The sequence below is a fragment of the Pleurodeles waltl genome, chromosome 4_2 (genome assembly GCF_031143425.1).
Source record: "Pleurodeles waltl isolate 20211129_DDA chromosome 4_2, aPleWal1.hap1.20221129, whole genome shotgun sequence".
NCBI classification, from domain to species: Eukaryota; Metazoa; Chordata; class Amphibia; order Caudata; family Salamandridae; genus Pleurodeles; species Pleurodeles waltl.
In genome coordinates this window covers 159,566,031-159,590,154 of record NC_090443.1, presented here as the reverse complement: position 1 = coordinate 159,590,154, position 24,124 = coordinate 159,566,031, and the positions used below count along the sequence as shown (strand labels likewise).

At 47.3% G+C, this 24,124-nt stretch overlaps 1 protein-coding gene across 2 annotated transcripts in view; it reads left to right on the top strand.

The window, feature by feature from the left end:
- The window catches only part of GTSF1 (gametocyte specific factor 1), a 795,979-nt gene that overhangs the window by 274,591 nt on the left and 497,264 nt on the right, over nt 1-24,124 (top strand). For both annotated transcript variants that reach the window (XM_069231025.1, XM_069231026.1), the window contains exon 6: nt 23,751-23,836. In XM_069231025.1, coding sequence (XP_069087126.1) covers nt 23,751-23,836 — 86 coding nt within the window. The remainder of the gene's footprint in view (nt 1-23,750; nt 23,837-24,124) is intronic.

Sequence of the window (24,124 nt, the reverse complement as noted above, 5' to 3'; positions counted from 1 at the left end):
GACAGGAGTCACCACCACAGGACCACCACACCAGCACCCCACCCCCTGCAGAGGGTGAACCACCCCGCAAACGGTCCCTGAGATCCAGGACAAAGACAGAGAACAATGCCAAGACCCCCGCCAATAAATTAGACCACCCTGAATGTCATCCTTCTGTCCCACTTTGTCACCCTGTCCATCCTTAAACTGCCCCAGCTCCAATTCCTATGCCCATTTGGGCAATGCACCTGTGAGACTAATAGACTGGACTCTGCCATGGACATTCCTCCATCATCACCCCTCACCATTTTACAACTCCCTCCACTATGGAGCACTTAAATAAACACCCTTGAAGCACAAAACAATCTGGAGTCAGTCTGTAATTTCGAAATAGTGTATTAGCAATTACAGTGTCAAAATGCTCTTTCAAATGTAATGTCAACATACCTATGTCACACAGCTCTAGTCCATGAGGAAACAAAGCAGATGTCACATAGTGGGACCCACATCTGTGAAATCGTAAGGGAAAGTGACAACTCAGTGACCAAACACTGGGTGAAAACGACAGACAGTTGAGAGGTAGTAGTGTTAAAGTACATGTAGTAGGCAGGTTTGTATTCTTACCTGTGTATCACTGGAAATATTGCAGAATCACCGAGTTCCTGTTGTCAATGTCCTCTTCTGCTTCCTCGTCTTCACTGTCCACAGGCTCCACAGCTGCCACAACACCGCCATCTGGACCGTCCTCCTGCAGAAAAGGCACCTGTTGTCGCAAAGCTAAGTTGTGAAGCATACAGCAGGCCACGATGATTTGGCACACCTTCTTTGGTGAGTAGAATAGGGATCCACCTGTCATATGGAGGCACCTGAACCTGGCCTCCAGGAGGCAGAAGGTCCGCTCTATAATCCACCGAGTTCGCCCATGGGCCTCATTGTAGCGTTCCTCTGCCCTTGTCCTGGGATTCCTCATTGGGGTCAGTAGCCACAACAGGTTGGGGTAACCAGAGTCACCTGCATATGGCGAGGGCAACTGTCAAACACACATTAACCTATAGGGATATCCCCAGACCCAGACAACCATTCCCACTGACTTGCTTCCAGGTGCTCACCTAATAGCCACACACGGTGCCTCTGGAGTTGCCCCATCACATAAGGGATGCTGCTATTCCGCAGAATGTAAGCGTCATGCACTGAACCAGGGAATTTGGCATTCACATGGGAGATGTACTGGTCGGCCAAACACACCATCTGAATATTTATGGAATGATAACTCTTCCGGTTCCTGTACACCTGTTCACTCCTGCGGGGGGGGGTACCAAAGCCACATGTGTCCCATCAATGGCACCTATGGTCCCAGGGCATAGAAATCACCTTTCACTGTAGGCAAATCCTCCACCTGAGGGAAAACGATGTAGCTCTGCATGTGTTTCAGCAGGGCAGACAACACTCTGGACAACACGTTGGAAAACATAGGCTGGGACATCCCTGATGCTATGGCCACTGTTTGAAATGTCCCACTTGCAAGGAAATGGAGCACTGACAGCACCTGCACTTGAGGGGGGGGGTTCCTGTGGGATGGCGGATAGCTGACATCAGGTGGCTCCACCTGGGTACACAGTTCCTGGATTGTGGCACGGTCAAGCCTGTATGTTATTATCACATGTCTTTCCTCCATTGTCGACAGGTCCACCAATGGTCGGTACACTGGAGGATGCCGCAATCTCCTCACATGTCCCAGCGGACGGTGCCTATGAAGGACAACAGCGAGCACAGAGTCAAACAAATCAGAGGTACGTACCCACAGCTTACACAGAACACCATTCATACTCAAAAAGTGGCCTGTGTGTGTGTTGAGTCTAGGCCTAGGTATGCGTGATACAGTTGAAAATGAAGCGATGCGGGCCCCTGAAATGGCAGCTGCCTGACCTGTAAAGTGGGACAATGGGCTGTGAGGTAACTGCACTGGCGTTGTACACCGTCGTGGTAGGCGGTCGAAGACCGCGGCGCAATTCTGCATTGGTTAACATTGGACCCTATTGGTCCCAGGAGCCAATGACGATGTACGCCGGGGATGACGGTACGCACCGACGTGGACGTGACTGCCATTTTCTATCTGTTCAATCACTCTATACCTGATCTTCGACAGGAGAGGACCTACACTGCAAGTGCTGCTGTGACCTCAGTCTGGAATAGACAATGGCTCGTGCGTCTGGGGAAGGGCCCCTGCCTTCACATCGGAGGAGTTGGATAAACTTGTGGATGGGGTCCCCCCCCCAGTACACGCTACTCTACGGTCCTCCAGAAAAACAGGTAAGTACACTGGGAGCATGCTGTATGGACTATGCCTGTGTGGAGTGGGGTGGATGAAAGATTTGGGGGGGTGGGAGATTGAGGCGTGCATGAAACGACGGTGAGTGCATGTGCCACGTGGCAAGTGTAGGGAAGGGGGCCAATGACTGTGATGGTGCAGACAGTTATATCTTCTCCTTTTCCCCTGTACTATTCCTGTAGGTCAGCGCCCACCAGAAGAAGGATATTTGGCGTGTCATCGCCAAGGAAGTCCGGACCCTGTGGTCACCCACTGCTGTAAAAGATGGGAGGACATTCGCCGCCGGAGCAAGAAGACGGCGGAGGCCCAGCTGGGGATGGCCTCCCAACGTAGGAGGGGGGTGCCTGTCGCACCATGACCACCCTAATGTTCAGGATCCTGGCAGTGGCGTACCCGGAGTTGAATGGGCGCTTGAGGGCATCACAGCAGCCACAAGGGGGCGAGTACACTCTCATTCTGCTGATTTTGCGCGCAGTGGTGGAGTCTGGGTGGGGCGATGGGCTGTGTGTTTCCCTAGGCCAGGGCATGTGTGCTAGTTAGGTCCCCTTGTTCTGGCAGACCCTGTGGCACCCCACCCCACCTGTGTACAGTGCCAAGTACACCTAGTCAGGCTCCTGTGACATCCATGTGTGCAGATGTCGGCCATAGCCTTGTAGGCCATGTCCCAGGGATTGAACAGTGGAGCCCAAGTGTGCGGTGTAGTGAAGGGGGCTTCTGTGTCTGTCGTGTCTGCCAACGGTGGCGGTAATGCATGCACTCAACATGACTTTCTTCTGTCCCCCCCCCCCCCCTTTTTGTGGTCTCCCTGTTCTTGTGTGCATTAGCATCATCATGCGGAGGAGCAGTGGCACCGGAGCAGGAGGGAGCTGCATCCCACATGGCCCTGGAGGGCGAGACTACGGACTCTGAATTCATCAGTGGGACGGAGGACGAGGGGAGCTCCACGGCGGGGACAGGAGCTGGCACCAGTGATACGGACTCGTCCTCCGATGGGAGCTCCCTTGTGGTGGTGGCCACATCTGTGCCCCCCGCATCTACAGGTACAGCCGCCACCCCCCTACCAGCACCGCCCTCCCAGCAGCCCCTCAGCCTTTGCCCCATGCCCGCTCACCCAGGAGGGTGGGCATCACCTTCACCCCAGGCACCTCAGGCCCAGCCCCAGTCACCCCTGCTGCCCTCAGTGAGGAGGCCATTGACCTCCTCAGGTCCCTCACTGTTGGGCAGTCTACCATTTTGAATGTCATCCAGGGTGTAGAAAGGCAGTTGCAACAAACAAATGCATTCCTGGAGGGCATTCATTCTGGTCAGGCGGCCCTTCAGTGAGCTTTTCAGACTCTGGCCTCAGCACTGATGGCAGCTATTGTCCCTGTCTCTAGCCTCCCCCCTCCAACTTCTTCCACCCAGACCCAATCCCCTGTACCTCAGCCTATCCCAAGCGCACCTTCAGACCAGCATGCACACATGCCAACACACAGGGGAAGCGCTGGCAAACATAAGCACCACACATCCCACAGGCACTCACGCAAGCATCGCACACATGCCGACACACCAACATCCACTGCCTCCACTGTGTCCTCCTCCTCCTCGTCTCCCTCCTCCCTCCCAGTCTCGTCTCCACTCACACCTGCATGCACTACCTCTGCAGCCACTACTTCCATCACCAGAACACACACACCACCACACCCCGCTCACGTGCACTCACCACCCCACTACCATTCACACGTCCCCTGTGTCCTCTCCCAGTGTGTTTGTGATGCAACCTCCTAAGATACACAAACACAGCCACACACCCACCCAACAGCCATCCACCTCACGACAGCCTACAGCGCATGCACCTTCACCCAAAGTCACTTAATGAACACCTCCTACAACCACAACCTCTTCCTCCACTCCCAAACCCCCTCCAGCTACCCGTCCCAGTGTTCCCAAGAAACTTTTCCTGTCCACCCTTGACCTCTTTCCCTCACTTCCCTCCACCCAGTCAGTCTCCTAGGGCCCGACTCTCCAGGTCCCAACCTAGCACCTCAGCCACATCTCCGGGACCAGTGGTGCCTGTAGTCACAGGAATCTGGAGTACACCGGCCACTAGGGCAGCCAGTGTGGCACGGAGCCACAGCACGGACAGTCCCCCACCTGTCAAGCATCAAAAGTTGGCCAGTGCCTGGCGGGAGAGGGGGAAGACTCCAGCCACGAAAGCTGCTCCCAGGGGTACAGGTGGGAGTGTGGATTCAGCTGCCACACCTTCCAAGTTGGGAAAGGGGCACAGGAACTCAGCCAGTCTAGGAAGAGCAGTACGGCGGAGAAGACCGCCATCATCCCCGCTGCCCAGGAGGCCACCGCCATCATCCCCGCTGCCCAGGAGGCCAGCACCAGCCGTGCTGCCAAGGAGGCCACTGCCAGCATCAGCCCAGCTGCCCAGGACAGGGCCGCCGGTGCCAGCCCAGCTGCCCAGGACAGGGCCGCCGGTGCCAGCCCAGCTGCCCAGGACAGGGCCGCCGGTGCCAGCCCAGCTGCCCAGGACAGGGCCGCCGGTGCCAGCCCAGCTGCCCAGGACAGGGCTGCCGGCGCCAGCCCAGCTGCCCAGGACAGGACCACCAGCACCAGCCCAGCTGCCCAGGACAGGACCACCAGCACCAGCCCAGCTGCCCAGGACAGGACCGCCAGCACCAGCCCAGCTGCCCAGGACAGGACCGCCAGCACCAGCCCAGCTGCCCAGGACCCCTGCCGCCACGAGCACCGCTGCCCAGGACCCCTGCCGCCACGAGCACCGCTGCCCAGGACCCCTGCCGCCACGAGCACCGCTGCCCAGGACCCCTGCCGCCACGAGCACCGCTGCCCAGGACCCCTGCCGCCACGAGCACCGCTGCCCAGGACCCCTGCCGCCACGAGCACCGCTGCCCAGGACACCCGCCGCCACAAGCACCGCTGAACAGGACACCCGCCGCCACAAGCACCGCTGGCCCATGAGCGCAAAGGGCACTGACGCTACTGAGTCCGTCACGAGCAGGATGAAGCACTCTGGGCACAAGGCCCTCTCCAGAACCAGTGGAGAGATACCTCCACTATCTCTGTCCTTGGCAGGACGAAGCACTCTGGGCACAAGGCCCCCTCCAGAACCAGTGGAGAAAGGCATCCACCCGAGAGACTGTGGCTTTGCACTCCCCTGGATGAAGCAGTGGACAACCCACTCACTGTAGAGACTTGAGAGACTGTGGCTTTGCACTCCCCAGGATTCAACAGTGGGCATGTGGCCCCTTCGTTGATTTGGTGTTGTGCACTCATCCGGCTTAGGTGCCCGCCCTTTCCCTTCCCCCTGAGGTGCCTGTTTTATTGCTATCTGATGCCCCTGCAGTGTTCTCTCCGTCATGTTCGGGGATTGAGTGTGGGCCTCGCCCATGCCGTGTGGGCCCAGTGTTCCACTGACTTCAATGGAGCACTACCTGGACTACTATTCTTGGTGTATATATTTGTTAATAGTGTATATATATTTTTGCATCCTGGATTTTAATATATTACAATGGTTACACTCATTTGCCTTTGTCTTTGCATTCTTCCAGTGGGTTTGGGGGTGTAACTGTAATTTATCATGCTGTATTAGTGTGTGTGTTGTAGTGGGTGGGGGTGTTGCGTGTGTGTGTCCCTGTTTTTTTCCCCTCCCCCGTGTCGTAGGTGCAGTACTCACTGTTGTCTTCGCTGCCGGCGTTCTTGCTCCTGGTAGAGGAGCAAGAAGATAAGGGCTGGCAGGATGTGGAGCTCTGGTTCCATTGCATCTGGATTCCTCGTGGGGTGTGTAGAGGTGAGCGTTTTCCCTTCGAAGTCCTGTTTCCGCCGTGTTTTTGTTCACGGTGAATCCGCCCCAGGAAAGGTGGTGGATTGGTAGGTTGTGATCCCGTGGGCGGTACATTGTCCTCCGCCTGTCTGTTGGCGGTGACCGCCAAGCTGTTTCTTTGTACCCCTGTGGCGGTCGGAGTGTTAAAGTGGCTGTCTTTATTGGCAGTTTCCGCCACGGTCGTAATTCCAATTTTTTTACCGCCGGCCTGTTGGCGGTCTTACCGCCACTTTAACACCGACCGCCAGGGTTGTAATGACCACCATTGTCTGCTGCCTGCTTCACTTACAAAAGGCTGGGTTAGCGTTCATATCTATAAAATTACATCTCACTGCAATGGCACCTTTCTTTGTTCAAGGTCACAGTGGTAAAGCCTTCATGGAGGGACTCAAAAGAATTATTCTACCATAGGTTCTACCCCCACCTTCATCAAACCTCAGTAAGGTTCTCACAAGACTCAAACCCCTCTCCCCCCCTCCCCCATTTGAACTTCTACACTCATGCCCTTTCAGTTCCTTTCTTGGAAGGCATCATTTTTAGTCACCATCACTGCACTTGGACGTGTTAGTGAGTTCCAGGATTTAACCTTGGAAGAACTTTTCTTCCACCTACATAGAGACAGAGTGGTTCTGCACACCAACCCTAAATGTCTTGCGAAAGTGGTTTCTCATTTTCAGCTCAACCAATCAATTGAGGTGTAAGTTTTTTCCCCACAACCAGATTCTGTTGCGGAAATAGCTCTTTATATACTAGATGTGAAACAAACTCTTATGTTCTATATTGTTAGAACTAAAACGTTCAGAAAAACGTATTGTTTTATTGCTTTTTCACCTCCACATAAAGGTAACCCTGTATCCAAATCAGGCATAGCCAGATGGATAGTAAAATGCATTCAAACTTATTATGCTAAAGCCAAAAGACCTTTACCTTCTCCCCCAACCTTCCCCCCAGAGCACAATCTACTAGAAAAAAGGGAATATCTATGGCTTTTCTAGGAAACATCACAATAGCTTACATATGTTAGACAGCTACATAGTCCACACAACACGCCTTCACCAAACATTATTGTGTGGATGTTTTAGCACGCCAACAAGTCATTGTAGGTCAGGCAGGGCTATGTACTCTTTTTCAAATAACTGCAACACCCACAGGTTAACCACCACTTCTGAGAGGGACTGCTTTACAGTCTATGTAGAGCATGTGTTTCTACAGCCACACATGCCTAGTATGGAATATATTACTTACTCTGTAAACATCTGTTTCTGGCAGGTAGTGCTGTAGATTCACATTCACCCACCCTCCTCCATGTACATCTGTGGCCATTACAGTTTATTCTACTCTGTTTCACATGGACATCTCATAACTTACACTTACTCTACACTCCATTTTCACCTGCGGGAAAACAGACTACAATGGAGTCGATGCCCATGTGCAGTATCACCAAGAATGAGTCATTCTACCTTGTGACTCAAAAAGGCTTCACTTGAAGAAACAAAATCTGTACACATCAGAACCAAACACTAGATGGCAGGAATATGCAGAGCATGTGAATCTACAGCTCTACATACCATGAACAGATGCTTACGGGGTAAGTAACATATTCCTTCCCGGGGCACCGTCTTCATATAGGGGAATGCGCTACAGACTCTCATAACCACTGCTACCAGGGAGTTAGGAAATGCTCCCATGTCAATGTGACCTCCACTAGATAAGGGAAGCAAGTGGATGGAGATGGTGGGCAGAGCAATAGAGAGAACAGCTGCCATCCAGTGGAGAACTGCCAAGTCCAATGCACTCCTCAACCAATATGGTCACCAACTTTGGGAGGAGATGAAGCAGATAATGCAGCACCTTCCTAAGGAGTATAAGAAGGCAAAGCAATTGTGCAAGAGAGGGAATCCATTCCCAACACCTGCCTGAAATCAGCTCTCAATGCATTAGACACAGCCACCAGATGAGTGTGCATGTGAAGAACCCCGAGAAGGTATGCATGGCTGTTAGTTTCCAGGTTCAAGCCCGAAGTGCAAACCTCATCCCTCAACATAACTTTCACAGGTGACCCCCTTTGTGAACCAGAGATGGATGACACACTGCAACAAATAAAGACCAAGAAATTGCAAAGGCAATGAAGACCCTTGATCTTAAAGTTCTTTCAAAAGGGGGACTATACCAACCGGACACAGGAGGGTTTTCAACATGGAACACTACAACCACACTTCAACTACCCACTAGGTCCACAAGGCACATCACTGCAGTGCAATATCCTCCACAACTGCTCTTTGGTGGGAGAGGCAGGGTAAGAGGACAAGCCTTGAAGACTTCAGGGCCTGTTGCAAAGTGGCTTTCATCACACACTCACAGCACATACCGCCAGTGGGAAAAATCCTCATCAAATGGAAGTCAATCACCTTGGACAAATAGATACTGTACATAATGTAGCACAGGTTTCTCACTGAGAGACAAAAAAAGAACGCACAGTGCTACCAAGGGCAAAGACACACCAGAAAAAAGATACTCCATCTACAAGAGGAAATAAAGATGCTCCTACTAAAACGAGCAATAGAAAAAGTCCCCAGTAACTAACAAAAACAACACTATGGTTACTTCCTCATTCCAAAGCTAGATCTGTCCTTCACGTCAATCTTCGACCTCAAACAACTGCATGAGAGCTCACTGATTCAAAGTGACAACACTACTGGAGATCATATGTCTCCTAAAAAGAGGGGACTAAATGGCCATAGTAGAACTAAAGGATGCTTACCTGCACATACCAATGAATTAAAGCCACAAGAAGTAACCCTGGTTTGTTGTTTAAAAGGTATATTATCAATTCAGTGTTACCTTTCGGATAAAGTCTGCACCAAATGTTTTTAACAAAATGGCTAACAGCAGTAGCTGCACACCTAAGGAGGCAGAGGTATGTTTGTCCCTAGCTGGCAAAGGCAAGCTTACAGCACTAATACAAGGAGAACATTTACATTGTAATGCAAAAACTACACAAGCTGGGGTACGCAATACATGTATACAAGTCCTGCCAGTTACTAGAACAGGAGAATGTGTTCTTGGGGGTAACAATAAATTCAAAGAGGGCAAGGGCATACCCAATTCCCAGGAGAATCTTGGCATTGAAGGTGCAAAGTCGCCTCTACCACAAGGCACAATTTCGGACAGTGAGAATGATAATGAAAATGATGTGAGAAAAAGGCATCCTGCATACCACCTGTCCTACATGCCAGGCTGCATATGTGTCTAATTCATGAATAAATACAGAACACATGGTCACAGGCTACAGGGAGTTAGGAGGATCCTCTGTTTGTCACAGAGAAGATTCAGAGGAAGATAAAATTGTGGAACAAAGATGACATTACTATGGGGGGGACCTTTACAATGCCAATCCCAACAGTGACCATCAGCACAAATGTGTCCAAAATGGGATGAGGGAGTATGGCACATATGACGAACCTCAACATCCGGGGCCATTGGAGCCTGACTGGCGCAGTTAAACACATAGGTATGTTGAAGCACAAGACTGTTTTCCTATCACTAAAGAGTTTCATATCATGCCTACACATAGGGAAAAGCTGGTCTGATCCAAATGTACACTAGGCCACTGTGTCCTATCCAAAATACCAGGGGGGAACACAATCTTACCCTTTGTCCAGACTGGTCCATGACATATGGAAGTGGACCATCCAAAGGGGAGCAACCCTTGCTTCAGTACTCCTGCCGGGTATACAAAATGTACAGGCAGACAAGTGAAGCAGACGCAAGCACATTCCATGAATGGGAGCTTATGCAGAAAGAAGAAAATACAATCTTTTAAAAGCATGGCATACCATAAACATCTATCCAAATGGAATGTCCTATTGACAGAGTGGTCAGGGGCATTTGCTTACCATTTTCCCTCCTTACCATTGGTTCTGATGGTAAAAGTTAAATTCAAACACTCAACCACGGTAGTCATCCTGATAGCTCCACAATAGTTGAGAGATAATTGGTTGTAGAACCTATTGGAGATCTCCTAGAGCGCAATAATAATTCTCCCAGCAGTTCAGGACCTACTCACAGTACAGGGTGGACAGATCTGTCACCAGAAGCTGACTAGCCTCAACCTAGCAGCCTGGCACTTGAATACTTAGAATTTGGCCACCTCATCCTCCCACAAAGACCATGGAGTTCCTTAGGCAAGCTAGGAGAACAAGTACGTGGAGGTGGTACACTGCAAAGTGGAACAGCTATGTTCACTGTTGAGGGAAGCAGGACTCATGGAATTAGGGACACCTCAGTCCTCGCATACCTAACTCACTTTTTGGATGAAAGCTAGACCTATGTTTAATTCAACGTTTATCTGGCGGCCATTGTAGGAGACTCGCAAGAAAAAGCTTCTTTAGCATACCAGCAATAAAAAGCTTTCTGGAAGGAGTAAAAAGGTTGGCCCCCTCCAAAGTTGGCACCCATGTTGAATTGTTAGAAATTGGGCTTCTGGTTTGCTAGGGAATGCACCTCAGCCAGACAGAACCTACCACTCTAGTTAGGGAAAGCCAGTTACACATTGCAAATAACTTGTGCTTATCCCCTGGTAGCTTGGCACAGAGCAGTCAGGCTTATCCTAAGAGGCAATGTGTAAGGCGTTTGCACAGCACACAAACTTCAGTGACACAATAAATACACCACAAAAGAGACCCCACACAGAGTTGTCTAAATCTATATATATATATGTTCGATGGCATGTGTAGCTGCAGATACACATGCTGTGCACATCCTGCCATCTGGTGTTGGGCTCGGAGTGTTACAAGTTGTTTTTCTTCGAAGAAGTCTTTTTTTGAGTCACGAGACCGAGGGACTCCTCCCATTTCGACTCCATTGCGCATGGGCTTCGACTCCATCTTAGATTGTTTTTTTTCCGCCATCGGGTTCTGACGTGTTCCTTTTCGCTCCGTGTTTCGGGTCGGAAAGTTAGATAGAATCTCGGAAAAATCGTCGGTATTGTTTGCGTTCGGTATTGGGTTAGTTACAACAGATCGACACCGAATTAAGAAGAGCTCCGGTGGCCCTTCGGTTTTTTTTTCCGTCCCCGTCGGGGCCTGGTCGGCCCGGCCACGTGTCTCTTCAAGGCTGATGGAACGGACCCCATTCCGCTTCTGTCCAAAATGCCATAACAAGTATCCATATACAGATCAACATCTGGTCTGTAACTTGTGTTTGTCACCAGAACACAAGGAGGATACTTGTGAGGCCTGTCGAGCGTTTCGGTCCAGGAAGACACTCAGGGACCGAAGAGCAAGAAGACTGCAAATGGCGTCGGCGCTGACAGGACAAGAGCGTTTCGAGGAGGAGGAAGAAACATTCTCCACCCAGGAGTCGGACTCTGAGGAGATCGATCCCGAGGAAACGCCTAAAACCGTGAGTAAGACGTCGAAAACAAGAACTCACGAGAAAAGCGCTAAAGCCCAGGAGACGCCACCGCCAACAGGCCATGGCTTAACCCGAAAAATAGGTGACCGTTCATCGGCACCGAAAAAGGGCGAGCTGGTGTCGAAGTCATCCGGCTCCGGTCGAGATACCGGCACACCGCAATCTCGGGCCCGAGGTAGTGGCTCAGAGAAGAAACGGGTCGGCACCGAGAGAGCACGACGCCGAAAGTAAAAAAGGTTTAGTCGGAGCCGAAAAAAGCAGCCGAAAAGGTTTCGGTACCGAAATATCCGGCTTCGGAACCGAAAACAAGTTCCTACACTGAGGAACAAGGACTGTCCACACAAATGAAGACACATAGATTTGGACAGGAATTACAGACAATAAGGCCAGATCACACACAAAGACGGCTCTTTATTCAAAAAGATACAGGGAAGATCAGCACTCTTCCTCCAGTCAAAATGAAACGCAAGCTTGCCTTCCAAGACAAGGACAAACAGCCACATGCAAAGGTGGCTAAACAAGTAACACCGCCACCATCCCCACATCACTCTCCGCAACCATCACCGGTAGCCACTCCACCAATGATGCAATCCCCAACTCATACAGGAATGAGTCAAAATGACCCTGACGCATGGGACCTTTATGACGCACCAGTGTCAGATAATAGTCCAGAATGCTATCCAGCTAAACCATCGCCACCAGAGGATAGTACAGGCTACGCACAGGTGGTGTCAAGAGCAGCGGCATTTCATAATGTCAGCCTTCATTCAGAGCCCATTGAAGACGACTTTCTTTTTAATACACTGTCGTCCACACACAGCCAATATAAGAGTCTTCCTATGCTACCCGGAATGCTAAAACACTCCAAACAAGTGTTTGAGGAGCCTGTTAAAGGGAGAGCCATTACTCCAAGAGTAGATAAAAAAATATAAACCGCCACCAACAGACCCAGTGTACATTACACAACAGCTAACACCAGACTCTGTTGTAGTGGGAGCAGCGCGCAAAAGAGCCAACTCTCATACTTCAGGAGATGCACCACCTCCAGATAAAGAAAGTCGAAAATTCGATGCTGCAGGCAAAAGGGTGGCGGCACAGGCAGCAAACCAGTGGCGTATTGCAAATTCGCAAGCTTTGCTAGCCAGATATGATAGGGCCCATTGGGATGAGATGCAACACCTTATTGAACATTTACCCAAGGAGTTCCAAAAAAGAGCGCAGCAAGTAGTAGAAGGACAGAGTATCTCCAATAATCAGATACGGTCAGCAATGGATGCTGCAGACACAGCTGCTAGAACTGTCAACACAGCAGTAACAATAAGGAGACATGCATGGCTGCGTACATCAGGATTTAAATCAGAGATACATCAAGCTGTGCTGAATATGCCTTTCAACGGACAGCAGTTGTTTGGGCCGGAGGTGGACACTGCGATCGAAAAACTTAAGACTGACACGGCCAAAGCCATGGGCGCACTCTACTCCCCACAGAGCAGAGGCACATTTCGAAAGCCACAATTTCGAGGGGGGTGTCGAGGGCAAACCACAGAAGCCACAACCTCACAAACAAAGCCCACTTACCAGAGCCAGTATCAGCGGGGAGGTTTTCGGGGACAATATAGAGGGGGACAATTTCAAAGGAATAGAGGAAAGTTCCAAAGTCCCAAAACTCCTCCAAACAAGCAGTGACTTCAAGGTCACAAATCCCCAACACATAACACCTGTGGGGGGGAGACTAACCAAGTTTTACAAACATTGGAAGGAAATAACAACAGACACTTGGGTCTTAGCAATTATCCAGCATGGTTATTGCATAGAATTTCTCAAATTCCCTCCAAACATCCCACCGAAAACACACAATATGTCAAAACAACATATAGATCTTCTAGGACTAGAAGTTCAGGCATTGCTACAGAAAGAAGAGAAGAAAGGAGACCTATACTAGATCTCAGAACATTAAATACCTACATCAAATCAGATCACTTTCACATGGTTACATTACAAGACTTAATCCCACTGCTCAAACAACAAGACTACATGACAACACTAGACCTAAAGGATGCATATTTCCATATACCAATACATCCTTCACACAGAAAGTACCTAAGGTTTGTATTCCAAGGGATACATTACCAATTCAAAGTGTTGCCATTCGGAATAACAACTGCACCAAGAGTTTTTACAAAATGCCTAGCAGTAGTAGCTGCACATATCAGAAGGCAGCAAATACATGTGTTCCCGTACCTAGACGATTGGTTAATCAAAACCAACACGCTAAGACGGTGTTCACAACACACAAAATATGTCATAGAAATCCTCCACAAACTAGGTTTCTCAATCAACTACACAAAGTCACACCTTCTGCCGTGTCAAACACAGCAATACTTAGGAGCAACAATCAACACAGCAAAAGGGATTGCCACTCCAAGTCCACAAAGAGTTCACACATTTCACAATGTGATACAGACCATGTATCCAAATCAAAAGATACAAGTCAAACTGGTGATGAAACTACTAGGCATGATGTCTTCATGCATAGCCATTGTCCCAAACGCAAGGTTGCACATGCGGCCCTTACAACAGTGCCTAGCATCACAATGGTCACAAGCACAGGGTCAGCTTCTAGATCTGGTGTTGATAGACTGCCAAACATACATCTCGCTTCAATGGTGGAACAGTATAAATTTAAACCAAGGGCGGCCTTTCCAAGACCCAGTGCCACAATACATAATAACAACAGATGCTTCCATGATAGGGTGGGGAGCACACCTCAATCAACTCAGCATCCAAGGACAATGGGACATACAGCAAAAACAGTTTCACATAAATCACTTAGAACTGTTAGCGGTATTTCTAGCGCTCAAAGCATTTCAACCCATAATAAGCCACAAACACATTCTTGTCAAAACAGACAACATGACAACAATGTATTACCTAAACAAACGGGGAGGCACACACTCGACACAGTTGTGTCTCCTAACACAGAAAATATGGCATTGGGCGATTCACAACCACATTCGCCTAATAGCACAATTTATTCCAGGAATTCAGAACCAGTTAGCAGACAATCTCTCTCGGGATCACCAACAGATCCACGAATGGGAGATTCACCCCCAAATACTAAACACTTACTTCCAAATGTGGGGAACACCACAAATAGATCTATTTGCAACAAAGGAAAACTCAAAATGCCAAAACTTCGCATCCAGGTACCCACAAGATCAGTCTCAGGGCAATGCGTTATGGATGAGCTGGTCAGGGATATTTGCTTACGCTTTTCCCCCTCTCCTTCCATATCTAGTAAACAAATTGAGTCAAAACAAACTCAAACTCATACTAATAGCACCAACATGGGCAAGACAACCTTGGTACACAACACTACTAGACCTCTCAGTAGTACCTCATGTCAAACTACCAAACAGACCAGATCTGTTAACACAACACAAACAACAGATCAGCCATCCAAATCCAGCATCGCTGAATCTAGCAATTTGGCTCCTGAAATCCTCGAATTCTGACACTTAGACCTCACACAAGAATGTATGGAGGTCATAAGACAAGCTGGGAAACCTGCCACTAGACACTGCTATGCAAATAAGTGGAAAAGATTTGTTTATTACTGCCATAATAATCAAATTCAACCCTTACACGCATCTGCCAAAGATATAGTAGGATACTTACTACAATTGCAAAAGTCAAAGCTAGCTTTCTCTTCAATAAAGATACATCTTACCGCAATTTCAGCCTACCTGCAAATTACGCACTCAACTTAATTATTTAGGATACCAGTCATAAAAGCATTTATGGAAGGCCTAAAGAGAATTATACCACCACGAACACCACCAGTTCCTTCATGGAACCTCAATATTGTCTTAACACGACTCATGGGTCCACCTTTTGAGCCCATGCACTCTTGTGAAATGCAATACTTAACATGGAAAGTTGCATTTTTGATTGCCATCACATCTCTAAGAGTGAGTGAGTGAAATTCAAGCATTTACCATACAAGAACCATTTATTCAAATACACAAGCATAAAGTAGTTCTACGGACAAATCCAAAATTTTTACCAAAAGTGATCTCACCGTTCCACTTGAATCAAACGGTAGAATTACCAGTGTTCTTCCCACAGCCAGATTCTGTAGCTGAAAGAGCACTGCATACATTAGACATCAAAAGAGCACTAATGTACTACATTGACAGAACAAAACTAATTCAAAAAACAAAACCACTATTTATTGCTTTCCAAAAACCTCATACAGGGAATCCAATTTCTAAACAAGGCATTGCTAGATGGATAGTTAAGTGTATTCAAACCTGCTATCTTAAAGCAAAGAGAGAGCTGCCTATTACACCAAAGGCACACTCAACCAGAAAAAAAGGTGCTACCATGGCCTTTCTAGGAAATATTCCAATGAACGAAATATGTAAGGCAGCAACATGGTCTACGCCTCATACATTTACCAAACACTACTCTGTAGATGTGTTAACGGCACAACAAGCCACAGTAGGTCAAGCTGTACTACGAACATTATTTCAAACAACTTCAACTCCTACAGGCTGAACCACCGCTTTTGGGGAGATAACTGCTTACTAGTCTATGCACAGCATGTGTATCTGCAGCTACACATGCCATCGAACGGAAAATGTCACTTACCCAGTGTACATCTGTTCGTGGCATTAGTCGCTGCAGATTCACATACGCCCACCCGCCTCCCCGGGGGCCTGTAGCCGTTTAGAAGTTGATCTTGAACATCTGTAAATTTGTAAATATATAACTTTAAACTTCATTATGTACATACGTATTCACTCCATTGCATGGGCACTATTACTAGCATACACAACTCCTACCTCACCCTCTGCGGGGAAAACAATCTAAGATGGAGTCGACGCCCATGCGCAATGGAGTCGAAATGGGAGAAGTCCCTCGGTCTCGTGACTCGAAAAAAGACTTCTTCGAAGAAAAACAACTTGTAACACTCCGAGCCCAACACCAGATGGCGGGTTGTGCACAGCATGTGAGTCTGCAGCGACTAATGCCACGAACAGATGTACACTGGGTAAGTGACATTTTATATATATATATATATATAGTGTGTGTGCGTGTGTGTGTGTGTGTGTATACATGTGTACAACATACACCAACATGTCATAAATCTTGTATATAATAGGCCATCACTTACGTAGCATTAGTTATCCTGAACAATGCAAAAGATAACCACAGAAACTAGTGAATACTTAGGGTCGCTCTAAATCCTGGTTTTGCTCCGGCTAACTAACAGTGCCTCCTCTCTACCAGGGGATAGTGATTGGGCAGCCGAGTGCATGACATATTAAGCTTCTCAGGGAAGTCGTGGTCACTCGGGTCGCATCCGGTTCTCTCATTAACAATTCAGTCTCATATATAAATGACAAACAGAAGCAGTATATATTTTAATGATTCATTTAATAAAACAACTGCATCTTAGATAGCAAAGTGTGAGCTGCAATAACCAGGACACCACAACATGACAGTATTAAAATGGTAACGCGAAGAGTGAAGCTTAAGAATAAAGCTATCATATTGTCACTATGATCGATGGATTATTTCCTATCTAACTCATAATTTGAGCACAGTATGTTAAGCTTCTAATTCTGCCTTTCAGGTTCCCCCGGGGAGACATCAATCCTCATACCTGAGCAAAGACCTGTAGTCTGCGTTAGCATCTGTAGCGAAGCATTCAGCATACAGTTGTGGTTCCCTGGCTGGAATCTCCCTCTTGACGTATAATGGGACTAGGAAGTGTTTTTATAATAACACAGCTGGAGACTAAACTTCTACCACTTTCACCGGCAATGTACCAAACTGTAGCCTTGAATGAAGCACAGAGTGATCAAGAATGTCTTGTTTGAGAACGCAGTGCTGGGCTAAGCAAAACAGTTAGATAGATGAAAAATAAAACAAGACCATAAAAATGGTTATTGTAAAAATAACAATGTGAAGCCGAATAAAATATATCTAGGTTAAGGTGCACAGCGGCCTAGTGTGTTAAAACAATGTGCATAGAGCTATAACTAAAATGGCTACACAAAAGCAGGACCCCCTAAATAAGACCCAACAGGAGGGTGCACACAATACGTCTGGCGGCGGATCAAGGCCCCCACCCAGGTCTCGGGCAAGGTGAAGTAAATACTAGCCCTCACATGGTGATAGTTGGTGAGGGGAATAACCCTTCCTTGGAGAAACCTCCCAAAAAGAGTGCCTTACGGGTCCTGTGAGATCTGCATAAAGGGGTGCCCAGCTGTCCCTGTCTGCAGCGTGGCCCTACCCATCTCCGACTACTCCAGGCGGCCTCACAGCAGAAATCAAAGGCAGGGTTGTCATCTGCTTCTTGGCTCTTTCTAGGTCACGTTACCTTGGTCATGGGCAGGGAGCAGCCATTCAGCAAGTCATGGCTTTGACATCCCAGCACGCCCAGGATCAGGGGAGCGTGTGCTCAGTACACATTTGGTCATCAGGGCACAAGGTGGGGATGTGCACCAAGCAGGGATGTCCGCCCAGGGTAAACGCTTGCGGAGGTATTTTTACTGCAGCACTTAAGGAGACAATTGTGAAGCAAGACACATTGTCCCTTTAAGTGCTCATCCCAACAAACGCCGCTTCTCGGGCTTGCTTTACGAGGTGAGCGCTGTTCCTGCAAGCGCTTGTGCAGACAGGATCACTGTAGACCAGGCATGCTAGGCTGGGGGCAGACTAAGCGCCCACCATGCGCTAGTTCTTGGTACCAGGTGGAAAGTAAAATGGGAGCATGCACCAGCACTAGGCTTCTTTTTAGCACCAGGGTAAATGGAAGTGTTCACACTCAAGTATCTCTTCTCCTTGCGCAAAATAAAAGGGGAATCAAAATGCTGACCACTTATTTCTCCTTGGCCAAGTTGCAATGGGTGGGGGGAGGAGCCGCTCTGGATCCCATTAAACCCCTGGCTACTAAATGAACATGGGTGTGGGGGAAGCAGCCAGCCCTTTGAGAGCGCTGGGGGAACGCATGGGTAACAGTATGCAGGCAGGCCAGCGCGTAAAACAAGTAATGTGGTTCCTTCTGAAACCACCCATAGTACCTTGTAGGCCAAAGTCAGAAGGCAGCAGGATGATCAAACAGAAAAGCAATCCAGGGAGTCCTTGTGCAGTCTATCAGTCCTTCTGCCAGAGGATCAGTTCTAGCTCCAAAGTGCTTTGAAAACATGGGGTTACCACTCCTCTACTCATACTCAAAATGTACAGCTTCTAGAAGGTAGTGAAAGGTTCCAGCCAGATCATACCATTTCTAAGAATTTCCCTTCTCTACCCTGGCACCAGACATCAGTAAGGGGGTGAACGAGCCCTTTGTTAGAGAGCATGACGCAGCCTGCACAAGTGTAAAGTGCACCCTGCTTCCCTTTCTCCCAGCCCAGGAAGACCATCAGTATGCAGATGTAACCCTGTCACACCTAACCCTCCCTGATGGATGACTGTCTGGGGAGTATGCACAAAGTAGAGCTGTCACCCTGCCCCAGACGTGGATTGGATCCATGCTGCAAAGCACCAGAGTTTTAAGCACAGAGAAACGCCCACTTTCTGAAAGTGTCATTTAAAAAAATACTAATGTAAAATCCACCTACACCAGTAAGCAGGATTTCTCACTACAATTTCAAACATACCAAACAAGTGGTTCGACTTGCCAAGTCAGTGTGGCAGTAAACTGTGCATGCAGCCAGGCACGGTAGTGGGAGGCCTGAGACATGTTTTGAAAGGGTATTCCCGTGGGTGGCGCAGTCAGCACCACAGATCCTCTAGTAGCATTTCATTTACAGCCCTGGGTATATGGTATGCTAGTTTACAAGGGACTTGCAGGTAAATAAACAAGCCAAATAGGTGTAATCCAATTATACAAAGTTTTAGAGGGGAGAGCACATGCACTTTAGCATTGATTAGCAGTGGTAAAGTGCCCAGAGTCCTAAAGCCAACAAAAAGCGAGTCAGAAAAAAATAGGAGGAGAAAGGCAAAACGTTTGCGAATAATGCTGCAGAAAAGGTCATTTCCCACAAGAATCTTAATCTAGTGCTCTATCAGCTAATTAAAGTAACAATATATAACAACATAGTGGCCAGGAGGACAAACCCACATTTTCTCCTAAGGTGGTGTTACAGTTTCACGTTAATCAAACTATATAGCTACTAGCATTCTTCCAACAACCTAAGGCATATGCTGAAAGGGATTTGCACATGTTGGACGTCTGGAGAGCAGTTATGTACTTCCTCCACGAAACAACATGTAAGAAAGGGACAGTAGTTATTTGTTTCTTTTTGCATCAAGAAGCAAAGGAACAGCATTGTCCAAAGGGATAATTGCATGATAGATCAACCACTAGATTTTGTAGTAATACCCAGGATGTGACTCCAGAAAACTCTTCAACCTGCAAAACTTCCCATGCAGGTAAGTAACTATTTTTTTTTCTCACTGACAAAGGGTTTATCTATAAAGAAACTAAATAACTCCTTTTGGCAACTTTCCCCCTAAGTACTTAAGTGTCTCTCAGTTAAGCTATATTAACAATACATATTCACTGTTCATTCCTGTTTTTAGGTTAGACGCAATTTTTGAAAATGTATATTTAAAAACGTAAGGGTGTTTCCATACAGTGACTCATTTTCGACTGTCCTGACTTTGCCACACACTTGCAAGGGAAGGATGGCACCATATGGGTCCTGTAGCTTTGCCATTTCAACTAGGAACACAATGCTAGGATGCAGGCCAGTTGCAACCTGAAACTGAAAAGTTGAAGTATGTTTCAAATGGCTTTAGAATTAACCAACTGTCTGCAGGCAACGTGTCATGATCAAGCACCGAGGGGTGTATAAAGTTTTTTAAAAAAGCATAGTTGCGTCTGGGGATTGATGTGGGCAGTAAGGACAATGTCTTGTGAATAGTGCAGGTTCTCCAGCGTCAATGTAATTGAGGATTGGCAAAGCGCATAGGTCTCGATAATCTGGCATTGTTAAAGTTGTTTAGCTATATTTTATAGCAGCATGTCTGAAAGGCATTGATGTCGTCGCATTAAGTGCCATGAACACAGCAGCACTTTTATTAAATTTTTAGATGCACATGGCTACAAGAGAAGCATAGGCAATACCTATAACTAAAAGACGAAGTTCGCACTCAAGTGTTTTTGGCATTCTCTAAAGCTGAAAGCAACATAATTAGCCCTCTCAGATCGATGTGTCCTCCCCCCAACACCAGGAATGGGTGTTTAAACTCTGCAGGAACATTTAGGCTCCTCGATGCTTCAAGAAAAGATGGCAGTGTTGTGACTCTCGACTGCCTTATTAACTCAGAAAGAAGGAGCTGCTGTATCGAATCCAAGCACATATTGCTTGGTGAGCTCTTTTGGGATGTTTAGTGCAGCACTGAAAAGGGCGTGAGGGATTGTAGAAAGCCAAAGGATAAAGCAACCTGGGTGGAACAAACATGAGGGAGGGAGGAGAGGGTAGACAAGATGACCGACAGCAGGAGGAGGGAGGGAGGGAAGGAGCAAGCGACACCCCATGATGGTGAGAAAAGTACAGGGCAAGCAACTTCTTGGCACTGGAGGGAGCAAGCAGAAGGAGGGTGATTGGGGGACAGGACAAGCAAGAATGCGGATTACGGAAAGCAATTTCAAAGATATGCACCCAGGAACAAGGGAAAATGCTTCCAGATCACAGACAAAGCACGAAAGAAGATGGGTGGGAGTGGGGGCTTTGAGTTAACAAAACAGGGAATCAGCAGGTTTGGCTGGTGAAGCAAAGGATGGGGACAGAGGGTAAAACACAAGCACTTATGTGGAGTGTTGGAACTCGCAAACAGATCCAAAAACAAGAGCAGTGGAAGCATACGAGTACGTGGCCCATGTTCCATGGGTGGCCAAACAAAAGAAGGGGAGGTGACACGGGCATGGTATGGCTTGACAAACAAGACTAAAGGAAATGTGAACGACGCAGAAACCAACCAATGAATCCGCTACGGGTGGGCCAGCTGTGTCTTAAAAGAAAATGTCTCGAAGAGAGAACACGTGCGCTGGCTAGCCAAGACCTAAAAAGCATCTTATTTTCTTTAGCCAGGCAATGTTTCGTTCATCTCAGATTTGCCAACAGGTAGGGTGGGCTGCAGGGATCCCTTGCCGTCCGGATGGTCTTGTTTCTCAAAGGCATCTTCCACACAAATCTTAAGTCAGCTAGTTTTCATGTAAGATTTCTTGAGGTCACATGTAGCACCTCCTACTTTCAGGGCAGACTAGCTCCAAGTCACGCAGAGTAACAACAGCAACAAGTTCTATCAAATGAGGTTTGGTCCAAGCCTGAAGGAGGGCAGCTTCAAATTGAGGTTCTTTCCTGGCGTTGCACATGCCCAGCACTGATCTGAAGGATCTTCTCAATCTCCAGATAAATTACTGGCTCAGGCTGGGGATCAGCAGTAATTATTCAAATTCAAATTTGGTGGTGAAGACTGTAAGCATGAGCCACATATTACAAGTTCTTGTCCGAATCAAGCAGGACATTTATTATGTTACATTTGTTGTTTTCACAGACTCTAAAGTTTTAACTCCCCTATGTGAGGATGCGTTATGAGTCCTGACGGAGCCATGCAGTAGCACACCATTGCTACGCACCAGACAAACTCAAATGTGGGTCACCATAGAAGAGAAAACATACATGAGGCAAAGAAAACCGGTGGCACCCTGGACTCACCCAGCAAATTAGACTAATTTCAGTCATGTGGTCCTGAATAAATGAACGTGCCTCCTGCTAAATGTCAGGAGAAATCCCTCATTGTGTGCAAACATGCTCAACTTGCCCAAATGGACACCTCCATTCAGCGTCACAGCAGAGCACTTTGATTCAGCACAGTAGTTGCATGTTCCCCACATAGGGATAAACGAGCAACTCCAGCTACAGTGGCCTAGATGGCCTTTTACAGAATACCTAAACCCTTAACCTGTAATCTCTGCCAGCAGTGGAAGTCATCTGTATTCACGTGAAAACTCATGCTCACAATTTCAATCACAAACATAATCCAACTTCATCAAAGTTATGCATGTTACTTTGTATCCTCCTTCCAGTAAGGTGGTGCTCGATAGTACTGATTCATCACGCTACACCCTTGTCTTGTGTCACAGTTTGCAGATCTATCTAATCCCTTAATGCATGAAGTCCATCTTGAGTGAATATTACAATGTGCTTCAAGTTTTCAAATTATTTTTTATATGCTGTAAATCAGATGTGCCGTACTGTTTAGGTTAAATCCCACATGCATTTTGGTAGGCCTTCAGAGGGCCAGTATATTGATATAATTTCAAAAATGCTGCCCTTAGAAAGGTTGGACCTTTTGCCTATGCCAGCTGCGGCCCTCTTGCCTGGAGAGTGCTGAAGGCAATATTTTGTTACTTCTTCAATTCGACAGAACAGTTGTGTTTTTAGTTTTCAAAGACGTTTCGCGGCTACAGAATTTGTTTGCCATTAATGAAGAGACAGATCTTCATATTTATCCTTATTCTACATGACATTTCTAGTGTGAAAAAACGTTCTCCCTTTTGAACACAGAGGGGTGTGTTGTACAGCTTTTGCACTGTTCAATCCAAATTTACTTTTTAATAGAGAATATGTATCCCTTGCACAATTATAGAAACTATCTTCTGTATGTTGTGTGCAAAAGTTGAATACCGTAGTAGTGTGGACCTGGAGCACCAATGGTAAAGTTACACCTAAACGACAATACTCCCTTGTAACCACTGAATACCCCTGTGCCTCAGAAAATGGTTTTACTTCTCACACAAAAGTAACTTGTCTTCTCGTAATAACTGTAATCTCTATTACCTAGGGTACCATTTGATACTGTGTGCACCATGAATGTAGAGCAGATTAATTCAGCAGTTGATACTTGGATTACCCATTAACACCGATTTTGCACTCAAGGGATGGTATCAAATGATGCGGCATAATAAAGCTCCTGTTCCTACCATGGGGGTATTTAATACAAACATGCCCTAACTCTGCTGCCGCAGGTTGCTATTTTTTATCTTCAAAATAATTTGAACAGCCACCAATGCCTAGCATTGCATGGTAGGATTATGGATTGCATATTAGTAGTTAACATCTATTTCTTAATTTAAATAGTGACCTGTTGCTTTGCCTCTTCTTTCTTTGCTAGCTTTAAAAGAATGGAACAAACCACTAATGGTCTGACTGCTCGAACATCTCCACCCTGGAATGTTAAAAACAGCCCACAGCAACCTGGTAGGTTTTCATATAATGTATGAGAGGCTGTTGAATATGAGAATTTGCTAATGGATGGCTTCAACAATCTTGTCTGGAGGAAGGGTTACACTTGAAGCAATTTTTTCATAAGTAATGTGGTCTTTGGAAGATATTTGGAAATTTCACATTGACTACTGATGAGTTTCTGTGCACTGTTAGCATTTTCTTGACAGGGATTGAAAACTTTTATAGCATTATGTCTGTACAGCATAACTTCAAAGAAAGCAACAGTCTTTCGAGTCACGAGGCTTAGTGTGACTCCTCCCT